The sequence below is a fragment of the Hordeum vulgare genome, chromosome 3H (assembly GCF_904849725.1).
Source record: "Hordeum vulgare subsp. vulgare chromosome 3H, MorexV3_pseudomolecules_assembly, whole genome shotgun sequence".
Classification (NCBI taxonomy): domain Eukaryota; kingdom Viridiplantae; phylum Streptophyta; class Magnoliopsida; order Poales; family Poaceae; genus Hordeum; species Hordeum vulgare.
The window spans coordinates 216928128-216941081 of NC_058520.1; the positions used below are offsets into that span (position 1 = coordinate 216928128).

The 12954-nt window shown below is 44.3% G+C and overlaps 1 protein-coding gene across 1 annotated transcript; it reads left to right on the top strand.

The window, feature by feature from the left end:
- The first annotated feature begins 5331 nt into the window (after nucleotides 1-5331).
- LOC123443551 (ATP-citrate synthase beta chain protein 1) lies at nucleotides 5332-12400 on the top strand. The gene is made up of 17 exons (XM_045119973.1): nucleotides 5332-5525; nucleotides 7078-7189; nucleotides 7276-7378; nucleotides 7518-7583; nucleotides 7669-7792; nucleotides 8303-8437; nucleotides 8758-8818; nucleotides 8903-8979; nucleotides 10159-10314; nucleotides 10420-10548; nucleotides 10647-10779; nucleotides 10881-11008; nucleotides 11150-11255; nucleotides 11339-11415; nucleotides 11512-11582; nucleotides 11670-11954; nucleotides 12043-12400. Exons 2-17 carry the CDS (start codon nucleotides 7090-7092, stop codon nucleotides 12116-12118), a joined length of 1827 nt encoding a protein of 608 aa, XP_044975908.1. The 5' UTR covers nucleotides 5332-5525; nucleotides 7078-7089; the 3' UTR covers nucleotides 12119-12400.
- Nucleotides 12401-12954: the final 554 nt, after the last annotated feature.

Sequence of the window (12954 nt, forward strand, 5' to 3'; positions counted from 1 at the left end):
CTGGTCCATGTGATAACATGGCAATTTGATATCATCCTATTTATTTGCTATGTAATTAATGCACATATATACATGGTAAATAACGGAAGGCCTAGCCTTTTGCCGGGTGATTTGTTCCGTTGTTGCCCCTTAGCTTCGGCTACCGGTGTTTTATTCCATAACTGAGCGCTCCTAACACTTTCGGGGTTGTTATGGGCCCCCCCTGGTAAATCGTTTAGTGTTAAGGCTTGTCTATCAGGACCCAACTTTGGTGTTAATTTGGTAACAACTTAATAAAAGGCATAGGGAATAGCTACCCCGAGGAATTAATCTAAAACCCGGGCTAGTGCTCCTCATGAGTGTTCGTCCAACCCAGAGCAGCTTATTAACGCTCCCCGGGGCAACTGCTGTTTTGGCGTTGTAACCATCGCTCATCCGTCGTGTCCTGAGAACGAGAGACGCAGCTCCTATCGGGATCGTCGACACATCGAGAGGTCTTGCCGAACTTGTCTTACCTTAGCGATATATCTTGCGCATTGGGATTCTGGTGAGACTTAGGGTCTTCTTAGAGTTGAGGTTTTCCACTAAGGAATCCGATGAGATCACGAGATTCGTGGTAGAGGATTACTATGCGGCCTGTGGTAATTTGTGATGGACTAGTTGGAGCACCCCTGCAGGGTTAAATCTTTCGAAAAGTCGTGCCCGCGGTTATGTGGCAAACATGGATACTTTGTTAACATCCGGTTCTAGATAACTTGAAGTAACTTAAATAAAACTTGCCAACTGTGTGCGTAGCCGTGACTGTTTCTTTCAGAGCTTCTTCTCCGATTGAGAACACGGTGGGGTTATGAATGATGTAAGTAGGTGTTCAAGATCACTTAGTGATCATTCTAGTCTTCGACCGTCTTACATAGACCACCATATTTTATTTCTGTTCTTCGTAAGTTAGCCACCATATATGCTTAGGATGCTGCAAACTCAAACACTTAACCCTACCTCACCCAGTAACTTAGTTAGACTCGATACAAAGTTCATGAGATTGCTGAGTCCTAGTTGCTCAGAGTTTACTACAAATACCCACAGGTACTGGTACCCCAGATGCTGATGCTCCCGATGATACCCAGCTGAGGTGGGAGTTCGACGAAGACAGTGGCAGGCTGTATGTGACGTATCCCGAGGACTAGAGGCGCATGGTCGTGATCGTGGGACTAGCAAGGCGGGATAACATGATTTTGTTGTTTATCTTGTCCGTATTCGGACCCTTTCTTATGTATGAATAATGAATGCTTGCATGGATTATAATCTAGCATGTGGCGAGTGTAAGCTGAATCTTATACTCATCTCTCTATTTATGTAATGGCAATGTTATCTTGCTTGCGATACGCTTAGATGCGACCCTTTCCCCTTTTGATGCCTCGCCCCCAAATAAGGAAAGTGCCGCATCTTAGTCGTTACAAAAGACCCCCTTAAATAGGTCCCCACAAATCTACCCGTTATGTGTAGAATTACACACGAGAGGTACAACCGGTGATGTGGGCAGTACAACTGGCATGACCGGTACAATCGCCCAGCCACCGCGCAACCACCGGTGCAACCGCTCAACTCGAGCGCTGGACACGGCAAAGTCCCAAGCGGTATAACCTCCTGGAACTCCGGTAGTACCAGTCTATGTAAAATAGCGGTACAACCGGAGCTCAACAGAACTGTGTCTGGTTGAAGCCCAGTGTTGGGCCGGTTCAATCGCCCACGGCTGCCACCATAGGTCACCCAGCTGTGGGCGGTACAACCGCCCGGAGGCAACGGTACAACCGTTGGGGACCACTCGGTGGAAACACCCCTAGGGTATCACCCGTGGAGTGGTGGTTAGACCGAATGACACGAGCGAGCGGTACAACCTCTAGGGTCAGCACTACAACCGTATCAAGAAAACAGGTAAGACCAGGACTGCCATAACTTGTGCAAATGAGCTCAGAATTGTGAAAACTCAAGCTCGTTGGATCCAGGACAACAAGAGCAAACACAAGCTTGTTGGATATAATAGGAAGAGGCAGTTATGAAAATGCCAATGATATAGATATGTGAAACCTCTATGAATGAAGAACTGGAAAAAAACTCCAACATAAAAAACATCATCCAAGATGCATATGTGCTCCGTTTTACTAGTCATGAAGAGAACCACCAAACAAGAACCAAGAAAGATGATGCAAGGATGCAAATGGTTTGAGCTCTCAACGCACGATATGATCAAGCTACTCACTTGAGAGCCCCCCTTAACAGTACTATAATCTATCCAAAAATAGAAAAACCTATCAAGGGAAAACCTATACCTTGCACATAGTCCACTCGAGCTAGATGATGATGATCTTGACTTACTCAAGATGGACCACCTTTCTTTATTGCGTTGGCTTGACGAAGACTAGATGATTGCTCCCCCATACTCCACTATGGGCGAGCCACTCTTCAGCACATCTTCACAAGTCCATTGCCACCACAATGAACGACAAGCTTCAAGCATGATATCTTCGTGATGCTCCACTTGAACTTGCACACTACAATCTTGATGACTATCACCACTTGATGTCATCCTTCATGGGTTGTATGAGACATTCCTCTTGAAGCATGCCCATGGAAACACACCTAACCCCACACAGAACTCTCACAAAGATCATTGGTTAGTACACAAAGTGTAATGGACAATGCTTACCATCCCATGGGATCAATTGATCCCTCTCGGTAAACCTTGTATGTTTTGTGTGTTGATCAACTTGATTTACTCTTTGACTCAGTCTTGATCAACCTTGTGTCTTTATGACCAATCTTTGGATAATACCTTGAATACCACCTTGGTCATCATATAAAATCCTTGAAACCAACAGATGTACTTCAAGAAGTGCCTATGGACATATTCTTCGAATATAACTTAAGGCAACCATTAGTCCATAGGGATTGTCATCAATTACCAAAACCACATATGGAGAAATATGCTATAACAATTACTATATGATGCACATGCAGAATTTAGCAAGCGACGCTTACCTAGTGGGCCTTGGCCCCAGTTTGGTGGTGAGGTAGACCGAGGCAAGGGGAGGTAGTCTCGGCCGGCCTGGGCGCTGGGCCCACGAGGCACTGGAGGCTTCCCAACTGCTCGTCTCTCACAATCCAATCGGGATCGAGGAAGAGATTCACGTGCGTGGTAGTCGATGGTGTTGCATGGCTCTAGCGGTAGGGACGGGGCGGGGCTGCTCGGATCCATCCAGAACCGGGCCGGGGCAGCGATGGCGAGGCGGCACGACGAAGGTTGACGCGGTGGTGCGGGGCTGCAGGGCGGCTCGGGAGGAGCGGCTGTGGGCTTGGCGAGGAGGCACGGTGATGGGGAGGAGCGACGATGGGCGCTCGCGGATGGCGGCAAGAGCTAGGGGGTGAGTCACGCCGACAAGAGGTCCGCCGGTGGCTGCTGCGGCTCTGGCGTGGCAGCGACAGCCTAGCACGGGAGCAACGACGAGCGCGAGATCCAGCGGGCGGGACCTCGGGGAGGAGCCGACGGCTGCGGGCGGCAGCAGGCTTGTCTGGGCCTAGATGAGCTTGGGTGGGCCCTGATCTGGGCCGGGAGGGCCGGCGCGAGGTGGGAGGGGGTTGTGCGGGCAGGGTGGCGATGGAGGTTGGGCACGCATGGGGAACGTGGCAAGGCCTAGGGTTAGGGAGGCAGGGAGCATAACTTCCTTATATAGAAGGGGTAACTAGGTTAGGGGATTAGGGCAGGGTTTTGATTGGACCGGATGGCTTTGGTCACGGGGTTTGCTAGTTGGGCTATTCTTAGAGAAGAGAGGGAAAGATTATGGCCGTGACATGTTTTAGGAAACTGAAAATGATTGACGTTTTAACCGGCTATAGTGCCACTATAGGTTTAACGGTTTGGGTATCAAACGACCTCTGAATGCGACGAAATTTGGTACGCGGTCTACCTACAATAAAACAAGACAACACGCCATCTTTCAACCCATTCAGAGAATGTTTTATACACATTTTTAAAAGCAATAATTTATTGATACCGCGGGCGCGTGCGTTTGTGGTTGGTCATGAAATGGTCAACGACAAGAGCGGAGAGAACCGACAACTACGAACGGATGCAAGTTCTGGAAAATGACGGCAACGGAGTTCCGATGCTATGAAGATGATGCGAATGATGCGATGATGAATGCGGCAATCAAATAAATCACACGACGACAACGAAATAAAAAGGGAATCTTCTAGGACGTCGGTCTCGGACTGTTACATGCTTCCACTTGCAGCTTGTTATTCCCAAGTGGAAATCGACAACCGTAAAGGATCTGGATAAGTATGAGTTCAAACCGAAGGAGCTATTGGTATGGTTCTCATGGAGAACTTTACCTTATTTCTCAGTTTAATACTTTTTCATCTGATGTTTTCTAATAGTTTGTTTTCATCTTCGTTTGTCTACTTCTAAATTGTGGATTGCTACCATCTATCTCAACATCGCAAAGGGGTGAGAAGGAAGCTATCTTCCCAGATGCAATCTCAAGAGATGGACGATCATACAATGAACATATAATTGTTGCCTTATTTATTTCATTAGATCCAGGCCACTGTTTTGTTACTTGATAATTGTTTATTTATTGAAGATGTTTGCTAGCACATGTGATATATTATGGAATATTGGGGTAGAGCCCCGTATCATACATGAGTTTATGCCACTCAGTGTAAATAAAAAGTTGCTACCTTTGAAACCATGGATGTAGTGGTTATCTTTGGCGACACATCAGATGCATTTCTTGATTCAGTTCGTGTACTACTTTATTCATAATTAATATTTTATTTATTCTTTTCAGATGTAGTAATTTTGATGTATGATTATTTGATGTTGAATACATTCTATTGATGCATTAAATAAAATGCCAATATCAGTTGTGATGATATTCTTGGTATGAACCTGTAAAAGAACATTTTTTATATCAATGACTTTGGACTAATACTATAGCAAAGTGTTGTTAATGTTTCAACATGGCAAACTTAAGGTCTATATATAGAGCCAGGAATGTTGTATGATGATATAGTGGAAGCTTTTGTTTTATGTATTGCATTGTGTGACATCATAAGAGAGAAGACGTGGAATGATGAATGGCAACACAACATAAAGGTTACAGTCTATGTTGCATTGAGATTTGCATTAATGAATAAAAGCGTGCGTTTGCCATGCTGTTTCGTTGAGACATTATGTATTGCATCCAGAAGGAGGGGCTCAGCTGGATCTCAAAGTAACTAGTTTTAGTTTTAAGACAAAAATGCCCGGCGCCTCATAGACCAGGTCTAAACAGTCGTCTAGGCGTCGGGGGCTCTGGCTGGGTGAAGACTGGAGGAGATGGGGCGTGCGTCGTCTACTTCTCACCTTTCCATATCCTACCCGCCACTATAAATTCCTCTCGTCGTACTTGTCTTGCCCCTCAGCTCCGTCTTCCCCGAGCGAGACCCAGATCAATCTCCGTCCCAGAGCAATTCGGCCTCCACTTCGCCTTGCCTCGCCTCGAAAGGTTCGCCACTGCCAACCGTGCTCACACATTCATGCACCCACCCCCACGCACTGCATCTAGTCCTCTGCTGTTACTGCTCCTTTGGCGTTTAGTCGAATTGTTGGTGGGTCGGGCGGGTCGAGTGGTTGTGCTCCCGACGCCGCGGATCTGCGGCTCTGTTCGCCCCAGTCGCCCGGTGGATGCCGCGGCTAGCGGGATCCCGCCTGCGGTGTTTCGTTGAGATCCAGCCCAGCCCCTCCTTCTGGATTCTATGGGTTTTGGGTTTTTGGGTGGGAATGGGTTCCCTGCTTGCTACTTTTGATCCGAATTAGACCAAAAAATGCCCCTTTGGCGTCTTTTTTGTTTCATATTTGACGGATTGCTGCGTTGTCGTGTGGGGAGTTGTGAAAGCTTTCCCTGTGTTTTTGTCGGATTTGGGCTGCCCTCGCCTTTTGTGTGGATCTGAGGAGATCTTGTGGCTTAGGAAGTGTCCCGAATTTGATAGGTTTTGGGTTGCAATGGGCAAGAGCTAAACTTGTGTGGTCTGGGAAGTCCATTTGATCAGCTCAGGTGTTAAGGTCCCTTTTTAGTCCCTATAAATTGTTTACTAGGCATGCAAGGGAGAAAACTCTGTTCTCGGTGCAAACGCAAACTTAGTATACTCTTCACTGTGGAGTTGAATCTTGGTGGCCAACATAATTTAAATATTGGATTTAGTTGGGCAATTGTAGAGTAAAATGTACTGGTGCACAATATTTGAGATCTGGTGTTCTGCTCAGATTTCAAAAAAACTTTATATCTTATTGCTTTTGAGGATCGGACAACTTGATTCTATACGTTCTTGATTGTCCTATTTTAGTAGGATTTTTGAGTGAATCACGCATGGACTAAGTATCTGGTCACATATTTCAACAAATATAAAACCATACGTTCCCGAGTCTCTTTGGTTGGCTTAGTGCGTCAGTCGTAAAATGTTCCTTTGTCTGCTTGTGATGATGAATAGAAAGCTCTGAGCTCAGTGGGAAGTCAGCATACATCTGTATATTTACGTGGATTTTACTTGGTGGAAAAAAAGTGTGATATTTTGGTTGGGCATTGTTCTGATTTAGTCACCAGAAGTAGCGTGCAGCAAGAACCAAATATGCGGGTGCATCGTATTTGAGATCCGGTGTTCTGTGCAGATGGCGTATATGGTATACTTTTGGGCTCCTTTGATTCAAAGGATTTTCGGAGGATTACAATTCTTAGGAATTTTTCCTATGTTAATTCTTCCCTATGTCACAGGCGTACACAGATGCATTTTTTTCATCAGCTATAAGTTATGTCAGTAGCTTGTTTGAAATCATAGAAAATAACCGGCGTAATACTATTTCAATAGAAAATGCTTTCCAGTTGCCGTGTTGGATGTTGGACTAATGCTTGAAATATCATATCAACAATTCTGTCATTGTGCTAACATGATTTCATTATATTCTGGTACTTCGACGACTAGTTGGGGGCTTACAATTCATGGTTTTATAAATAGTAAGTACTACTGTGGTTATATCATAGGCTAATACATGTTAATTTGCAGGGGAAGTAAATCATGGCGACAGGTCAAATTTTCTCAAAAACCACCCAAGCATTATTCTATAATTATAAGCAACTCCCCATCCAAAGGATGCTTGATTTTGACTTCCTCTGTGGTATATTCTCCCTATTATTGGTTTAAAATGACTGTATAGTGTTTCTGTTTGGTTTCTTTCTTAACTGAATTTGCGCTGCTTGATAGGGAGAGAAACACCTTCTGTTGCTGGAATAATCAATCCTGGTTCTGATGGGTTCCAGAAACTTTTCTTTGGACAAGAAGAAATTGCTATTCCAGTTCATCCTACGTGAGCTCTCTGCTCCCTCATATATCCTGTTTGATTGAACAAGAGTGCAGTTCCTATTTCGGATGGAGGGATATTACATTTGCACTTTGCTAGCGCAACATTTGTGTGAACAATTTATCAATTCATATATCTTTTATAGAATTGAAGCTGCTTGCAATGCACACCCAACTGCGGATGTATTTATCAACTTTGCATCTTTCCGGAGGTTAGTTATAGAATTCACAATCTGTCTGGGAAATACTGCATGATCTGGAGCAACTACAATTTCACTGTATTTTCTAAATCTGCAGTGCGGCTGCTTCTTCAATGTCAGCTTTGAAGCAGCCGACTATCCGAGTTGTAGCCATTATAGCAGAGGGAGTTCCTGAATCAGACGCAAAGCAGCTAATTAGCTATGCACGTGCCAACAACAAGGTAAGGACTATATGTCACCAATGTTCCAGATATCGGCAACTGGGTACCATCTTGGTCGGGTGCTGAATAGGGATTAATCGGCGAATCAGCCATTTAACTGAATTTATCGGTAAACCGTTCGGTAGGTTAACTAGGGTCATACCAAACATATAGCTAAATATTTGTGTTAGCCATATTCTGCTTGTCCCTCTACTTTCCTTTCTTTTCTTTTCTTTCTACATAAGGGCATTTGGGCTGTCGACACTGCTGCTAGGCTGGAGCCCATTCAGTCCACTACGGTTCCAGCGATGGGTGTGTAAAAGATTCCCCATGCAGCCACTCTCCTTTCTCTCCTCCACCCTGGGTGACGAATAGTCAATCCCCCCCCCCCCTCTCTCTCTCTATATATATAATATAATATATATATATTGTAATGAGTGGAGATGATCGTTATTTTCGCCGAGGACACATAAACGATTAAACTGCATATTTAATGTTTATTTTTGCTAAGTTGTTGAGTGCTATTTGTAGGTCATCATTGGACCTGCAACAGTCGGAGGAGTTCAGGCTGGTGCTTTCAAGATTGGTGATACGGCTGGAACCATTGATAACATCATTCAATGCAAGCTGTACAGGCCTGGATCAGTTGGTTTTGTGTCTAAATCGGTATGCTTTAATTTCGTTGTTAATAAGCTTACTTCATCGCATGTATTTCTGTATGATTCAGATCGGTCAATAAAGTGACAGAATAAAAAGAACTGCCCATTGTGTCTGTAATGACAACTTTATTGTTTACATATGGAGTTCCTTAGAACCTTAGAACACCATTATGATGCTTTTTTTTTTGTCAATATGGGGAGAGCTCTTGATTTTCTATTTGTTATATTTCCAGAACCCCACTTCTTAATTTGATGACCGATTAGCATATATTCTCAAATGTATATTTTGATTACTACTTACAAACCGAACTTCCATTATTTCAATAGGGTGGCATGTCAAATGAGCTGTACAATACCATTGCAAGAGTGACCGATGGTATTTATGAAGGTACCTTGTTTGTGGATGTGAATAAATGTTAATGTCACATTTACTGATTCACATGACGTACTAACATTTTCTGAACATATTCAGGAATTGCAATTGGTGGGGACGTTTTCCCTGGCTCAACTCTTTCAGATCACATTCTGCGTTTTAATAACATACCCCAGGTTTGACACTTAGCATCTCTATATAGAAATAGATAGTGTTAACCTTCTTCCTGTAGTGTATGAATATTCATCATATTTGTTGCACAATTGTCTTGTTAATATTAATTTTTTCTTCTCTGACATGATTGGACATCCATAGGATGTCACTGTAACATGTTCCTTTGGCCCTGTTTGGATACTCTAACTCAGTTAGAGGTTGGAGTTAGATTCTAATCCATAGGATGTCACTGTAACATGTTCCTTTGGCCCTGTTAGTTAGAGGTTGGAGTTAGATTCTAACCCTGAACTAACTCTAACCAAAGAGGTGTTTGGATGGAAGGGTTAGATTGACAATAAATGCTCTTTCTCAATCATTTGGTTACTTTGGACCCTATTTCCTGCCGGATTTAGTGTGGCCGGCTCTTGTGTGGCCTCCTCCCGCCGAGAGCTGCGCTGGCCGAGGCAGGCGGGGACACGCCCGCGCAAGGAGCCGCGCTGGCCTCTCGCGCAGCCCGCCGGCCGAATCCGCCGTCCCTGCGCAAGGAGCCGCTCTGGCCGAGGCCGATAGGGACGGGCCGCGCAAGGAGCCGCGACTGCTTACCGGTGGGCGGATGGGCCGCGGGGAGACGAGGGGGTTGGAACGGGAGGATAGGGCGGGGCTGCTTACCGGCGGGCGGCGGCGGACGGGAGCGCGGATACGGCGAGGCGCCTTCACGGGCGGTGCGAGAGGGAGGGAGGGAGAGGACGAGAAGCTTCGAGGAAGTGAGGAGGGATCCGCTGCGGGGAGAGCGAAAGAAAAAGGTGTTTTTTTAGTGGTCCCGAGGAGAACTAACCCAAATAAGCACCTCTTGGGTGGGTTAGTTTTTTTGGGTGGGTTAGATGCATCTAACCCAAACTAACCCTCCTGTTTGGATATTTTTGAGTTAGTTGAGTCTAAACTAACCCAAACTAACTCTAACCCATGGATCCAAACAGGGCCTTTGTCACGTTCTTTTATCTTGTAACTGTTGGCGACAACTTCTTTACACTACTTTTGGCCTATCTCTATTTTCTTTGCATCCACACCAAATTACATTTCTAGGATAAAAAGGTTGTTTGGTGCACAAGTTTTCTTTGACGATAATGCCATCCCTGAATTACTTGTAACCTAAGTCTGGATTCTGAGCAATGGTGTATCAACATTTCATTTGTTGGCTTTAGGTTAAAATGGTGGTTGTTCTTGGGGAGCTTGGAGGAAGCGATGAGTATTCACTCGTCGAAGCCTTGAAACAAGGAAAGGTTCAGAAGCCTGTTGTTGCTTGGGTTAGTGGGACATGTGCACGCTTATTCAAATCTGAGGTCCAGTTTGGCCATGCTGTAAGTTGTAAACAAATTGTTGTTCTCTTTTCTTTGAGTTCCAATTAGCTGAACAATACACTCAGTTTGCACAGATCTGGTTTATTTTATTTTTTGGTATAACAGGGTGCAAAGAGCGGTGGTGAGTTGGAATCTGCACAAGCTAAGAATCAGGCACTAAGGGATGCTGGGGCAGTAGTCCCTACTTCATTTGAAGCTCTTGAAAGTGTGATTAAGGAGACATTTGAGAAGCTGGTACATCACAGCTGATGTCTTCTGCAAGCATAATATTTTTGGGAATGTGTTACTGGGGACCAAAGCTTGGGATTACATATATATATATATATTTGCAGGTTGAGGACGGAAATATTCCTCCTGTCCCTGAGGTTACACCTCCCCCCATTCCTGAGGATCTTAAAACTGCCATTAAAAGTGGGAAGGTCCGAGCTCCCACACACATTATCTCCACTATCTCTGATGATAGAGGTTAGATTGATGGCAACATTTTATCCTTCATATGCTTGATAACTGTTATTTGCCCTGCTATCCCTCTCCAAAAATAATAAATGTGCATGTGTATGATGCAGGTGAGGAACCTTGCTATGCTGGTGTGCCCATGTCTACAATCATTGAAAGGGGTTACGGAGTTGGTGATGTTATTTCTCTTTTGTGGTTCAAGCGCAGCCTTCCTCGTTATTGTACTCAATTTATTGAGGTAATTCATGGGCTAAATGTAATATGGATAATCTATCTTCCCTACAAAAGCTCTAATATGCTGTGATGATTTTGTACCTTCCCCCCCTTCTATATATAAAGTTCATTTGGTCCTAATAAGATTTCTTCATATGTCTGACAGATATGCATCATGCTTTGTGCTGATCATGGTCCTTGTGTATCCGGTGCTCACAATTCTATAGTTACTGCTAGGGCTGGAAAGGACCTTGTTTCCAGCTTGGTATCCGGTGAGCTTGTTTAATTGATACACGCAAACCTGTACCATCATGTACTCAACAGTGTACTGAGACTTACTGTTGAAATAACTCAGGATTATTGACGATTGGCCCCCGATTTGGTGGTGCAATTGATGACGCCGCTCGGTACTTCAAAGATGCATATGATAGGGTGGGCTATCTTATTTCCTATCCCCATATTTTTTTACAACTTCAGTTTTTCGTGTGTTTCTTAATTGATCTTATAAACCACATCAATTGATTCCAGGGTCTTACACCTTATGAATTTGTTGAGGGCATGAAAAAGAAGGGAATCCGTGTCCCTGGGATTGGTCACAGGTAGGCATCATAATAAGCTTGCACCTGAATAGGGATTTCAAGACATAAGTTTGTTGTTTCTAAATTTTACTTGCACACCTTTATTAGGATCAAAAGCAGAGACAACAGGGACAAGAGAGTGCAGCTTTTACAGAAATATGCTCACACACACTTCCCTTCAGTTAAGTACATGGAGTATGCTGTTCAGGTTGAGACCTACACCCTGTCAAAGGCCAACAATTTGGTTATGAACGTTGACGGTGCAATTGGCTCGCTTTTCTTGGATCTTCTTTCTGGGAGTGGAATGTTCAGCAAGCAAGAGATTGACGAGATTGTAGAGATTGGGTATCTTAATGGACTCTTTGTGCTTGCACGTTCAATTGGCCTAATTGGGTAAGTCTTTATAATGATAAATGTAACCAACTACTGTACATTATTATTTTTATTGATAATATTTCCAATCTGCTTCTTTGATCAACAGGCACACCTTTGATCAGAAGAGGCTCAAGCAACCACTCTACCGTCACCCTTGGGAGGATGTCCTCTACACCAAGTGAGGCAGGCATCATATTGATCTTCCACTTGTGTGTACACCATAAAATCGAGCATAATTACATAGGATTCAAAGTTCTGGTTGTGAACTAGGCAACGAGAGAGAGAAGACCGTTTGCAGATGAGCATTGGTTGTGTGTATGTCTTGTTGGACTGTTTTTTCTTTATAAGTTCCAACGTAAGTCTTTTTGTTCAAGCATGAAAGCTTTACGGCATCAGATATTTGAGAGGATACTTGATAATTGGTTCATGTTATCATCAATTCAGTGACCGTCAAATTTTCTTCAGACATTTGGTGAGTGTTGTAATGATTGTGAAGCAAGTTCCCCATCACAAAAATCTGAATTTTGTACTGTCAATTTTCTTTTGTGAACAAGCAAAAGGCTTGTGTGTCGATGTATCAGAAGAGAGAAATGCAATAGTGCAGAGTTTGTTTACAGCTTGTTGCAACACCATAAATGGCGCTGGTGGTTGCCTTGGAGCAACTCGAACCGCATGATCCATTTGGTCAGTGCGTTCATTTGGGTTGCTGCGGACAAAAAAAAGTTGCCCAACGCGCCGATACAAATCCAAATTGTGTTCGTCATCTGTCTGTGTTGATTCGTTTCAGGCCCAAATTTGGGTTGGATTTGACACGAATGTCCAGACATGCTCTTTGCCCTCATTGTGTTCGTCTTGGATCCACCTGTCGACTCCACAACCACCATCCGTGGTCGTATTAAACACGACCACGGTTGGCCCAGTGGAACCCGGGGTGCCATGGCCCGTCTGCCGTTGGCCTGGAGCACGACGCGCAGGCTGGGTCAGGCAAGACAATCACACCACCGTTGTTTTGAAGGGA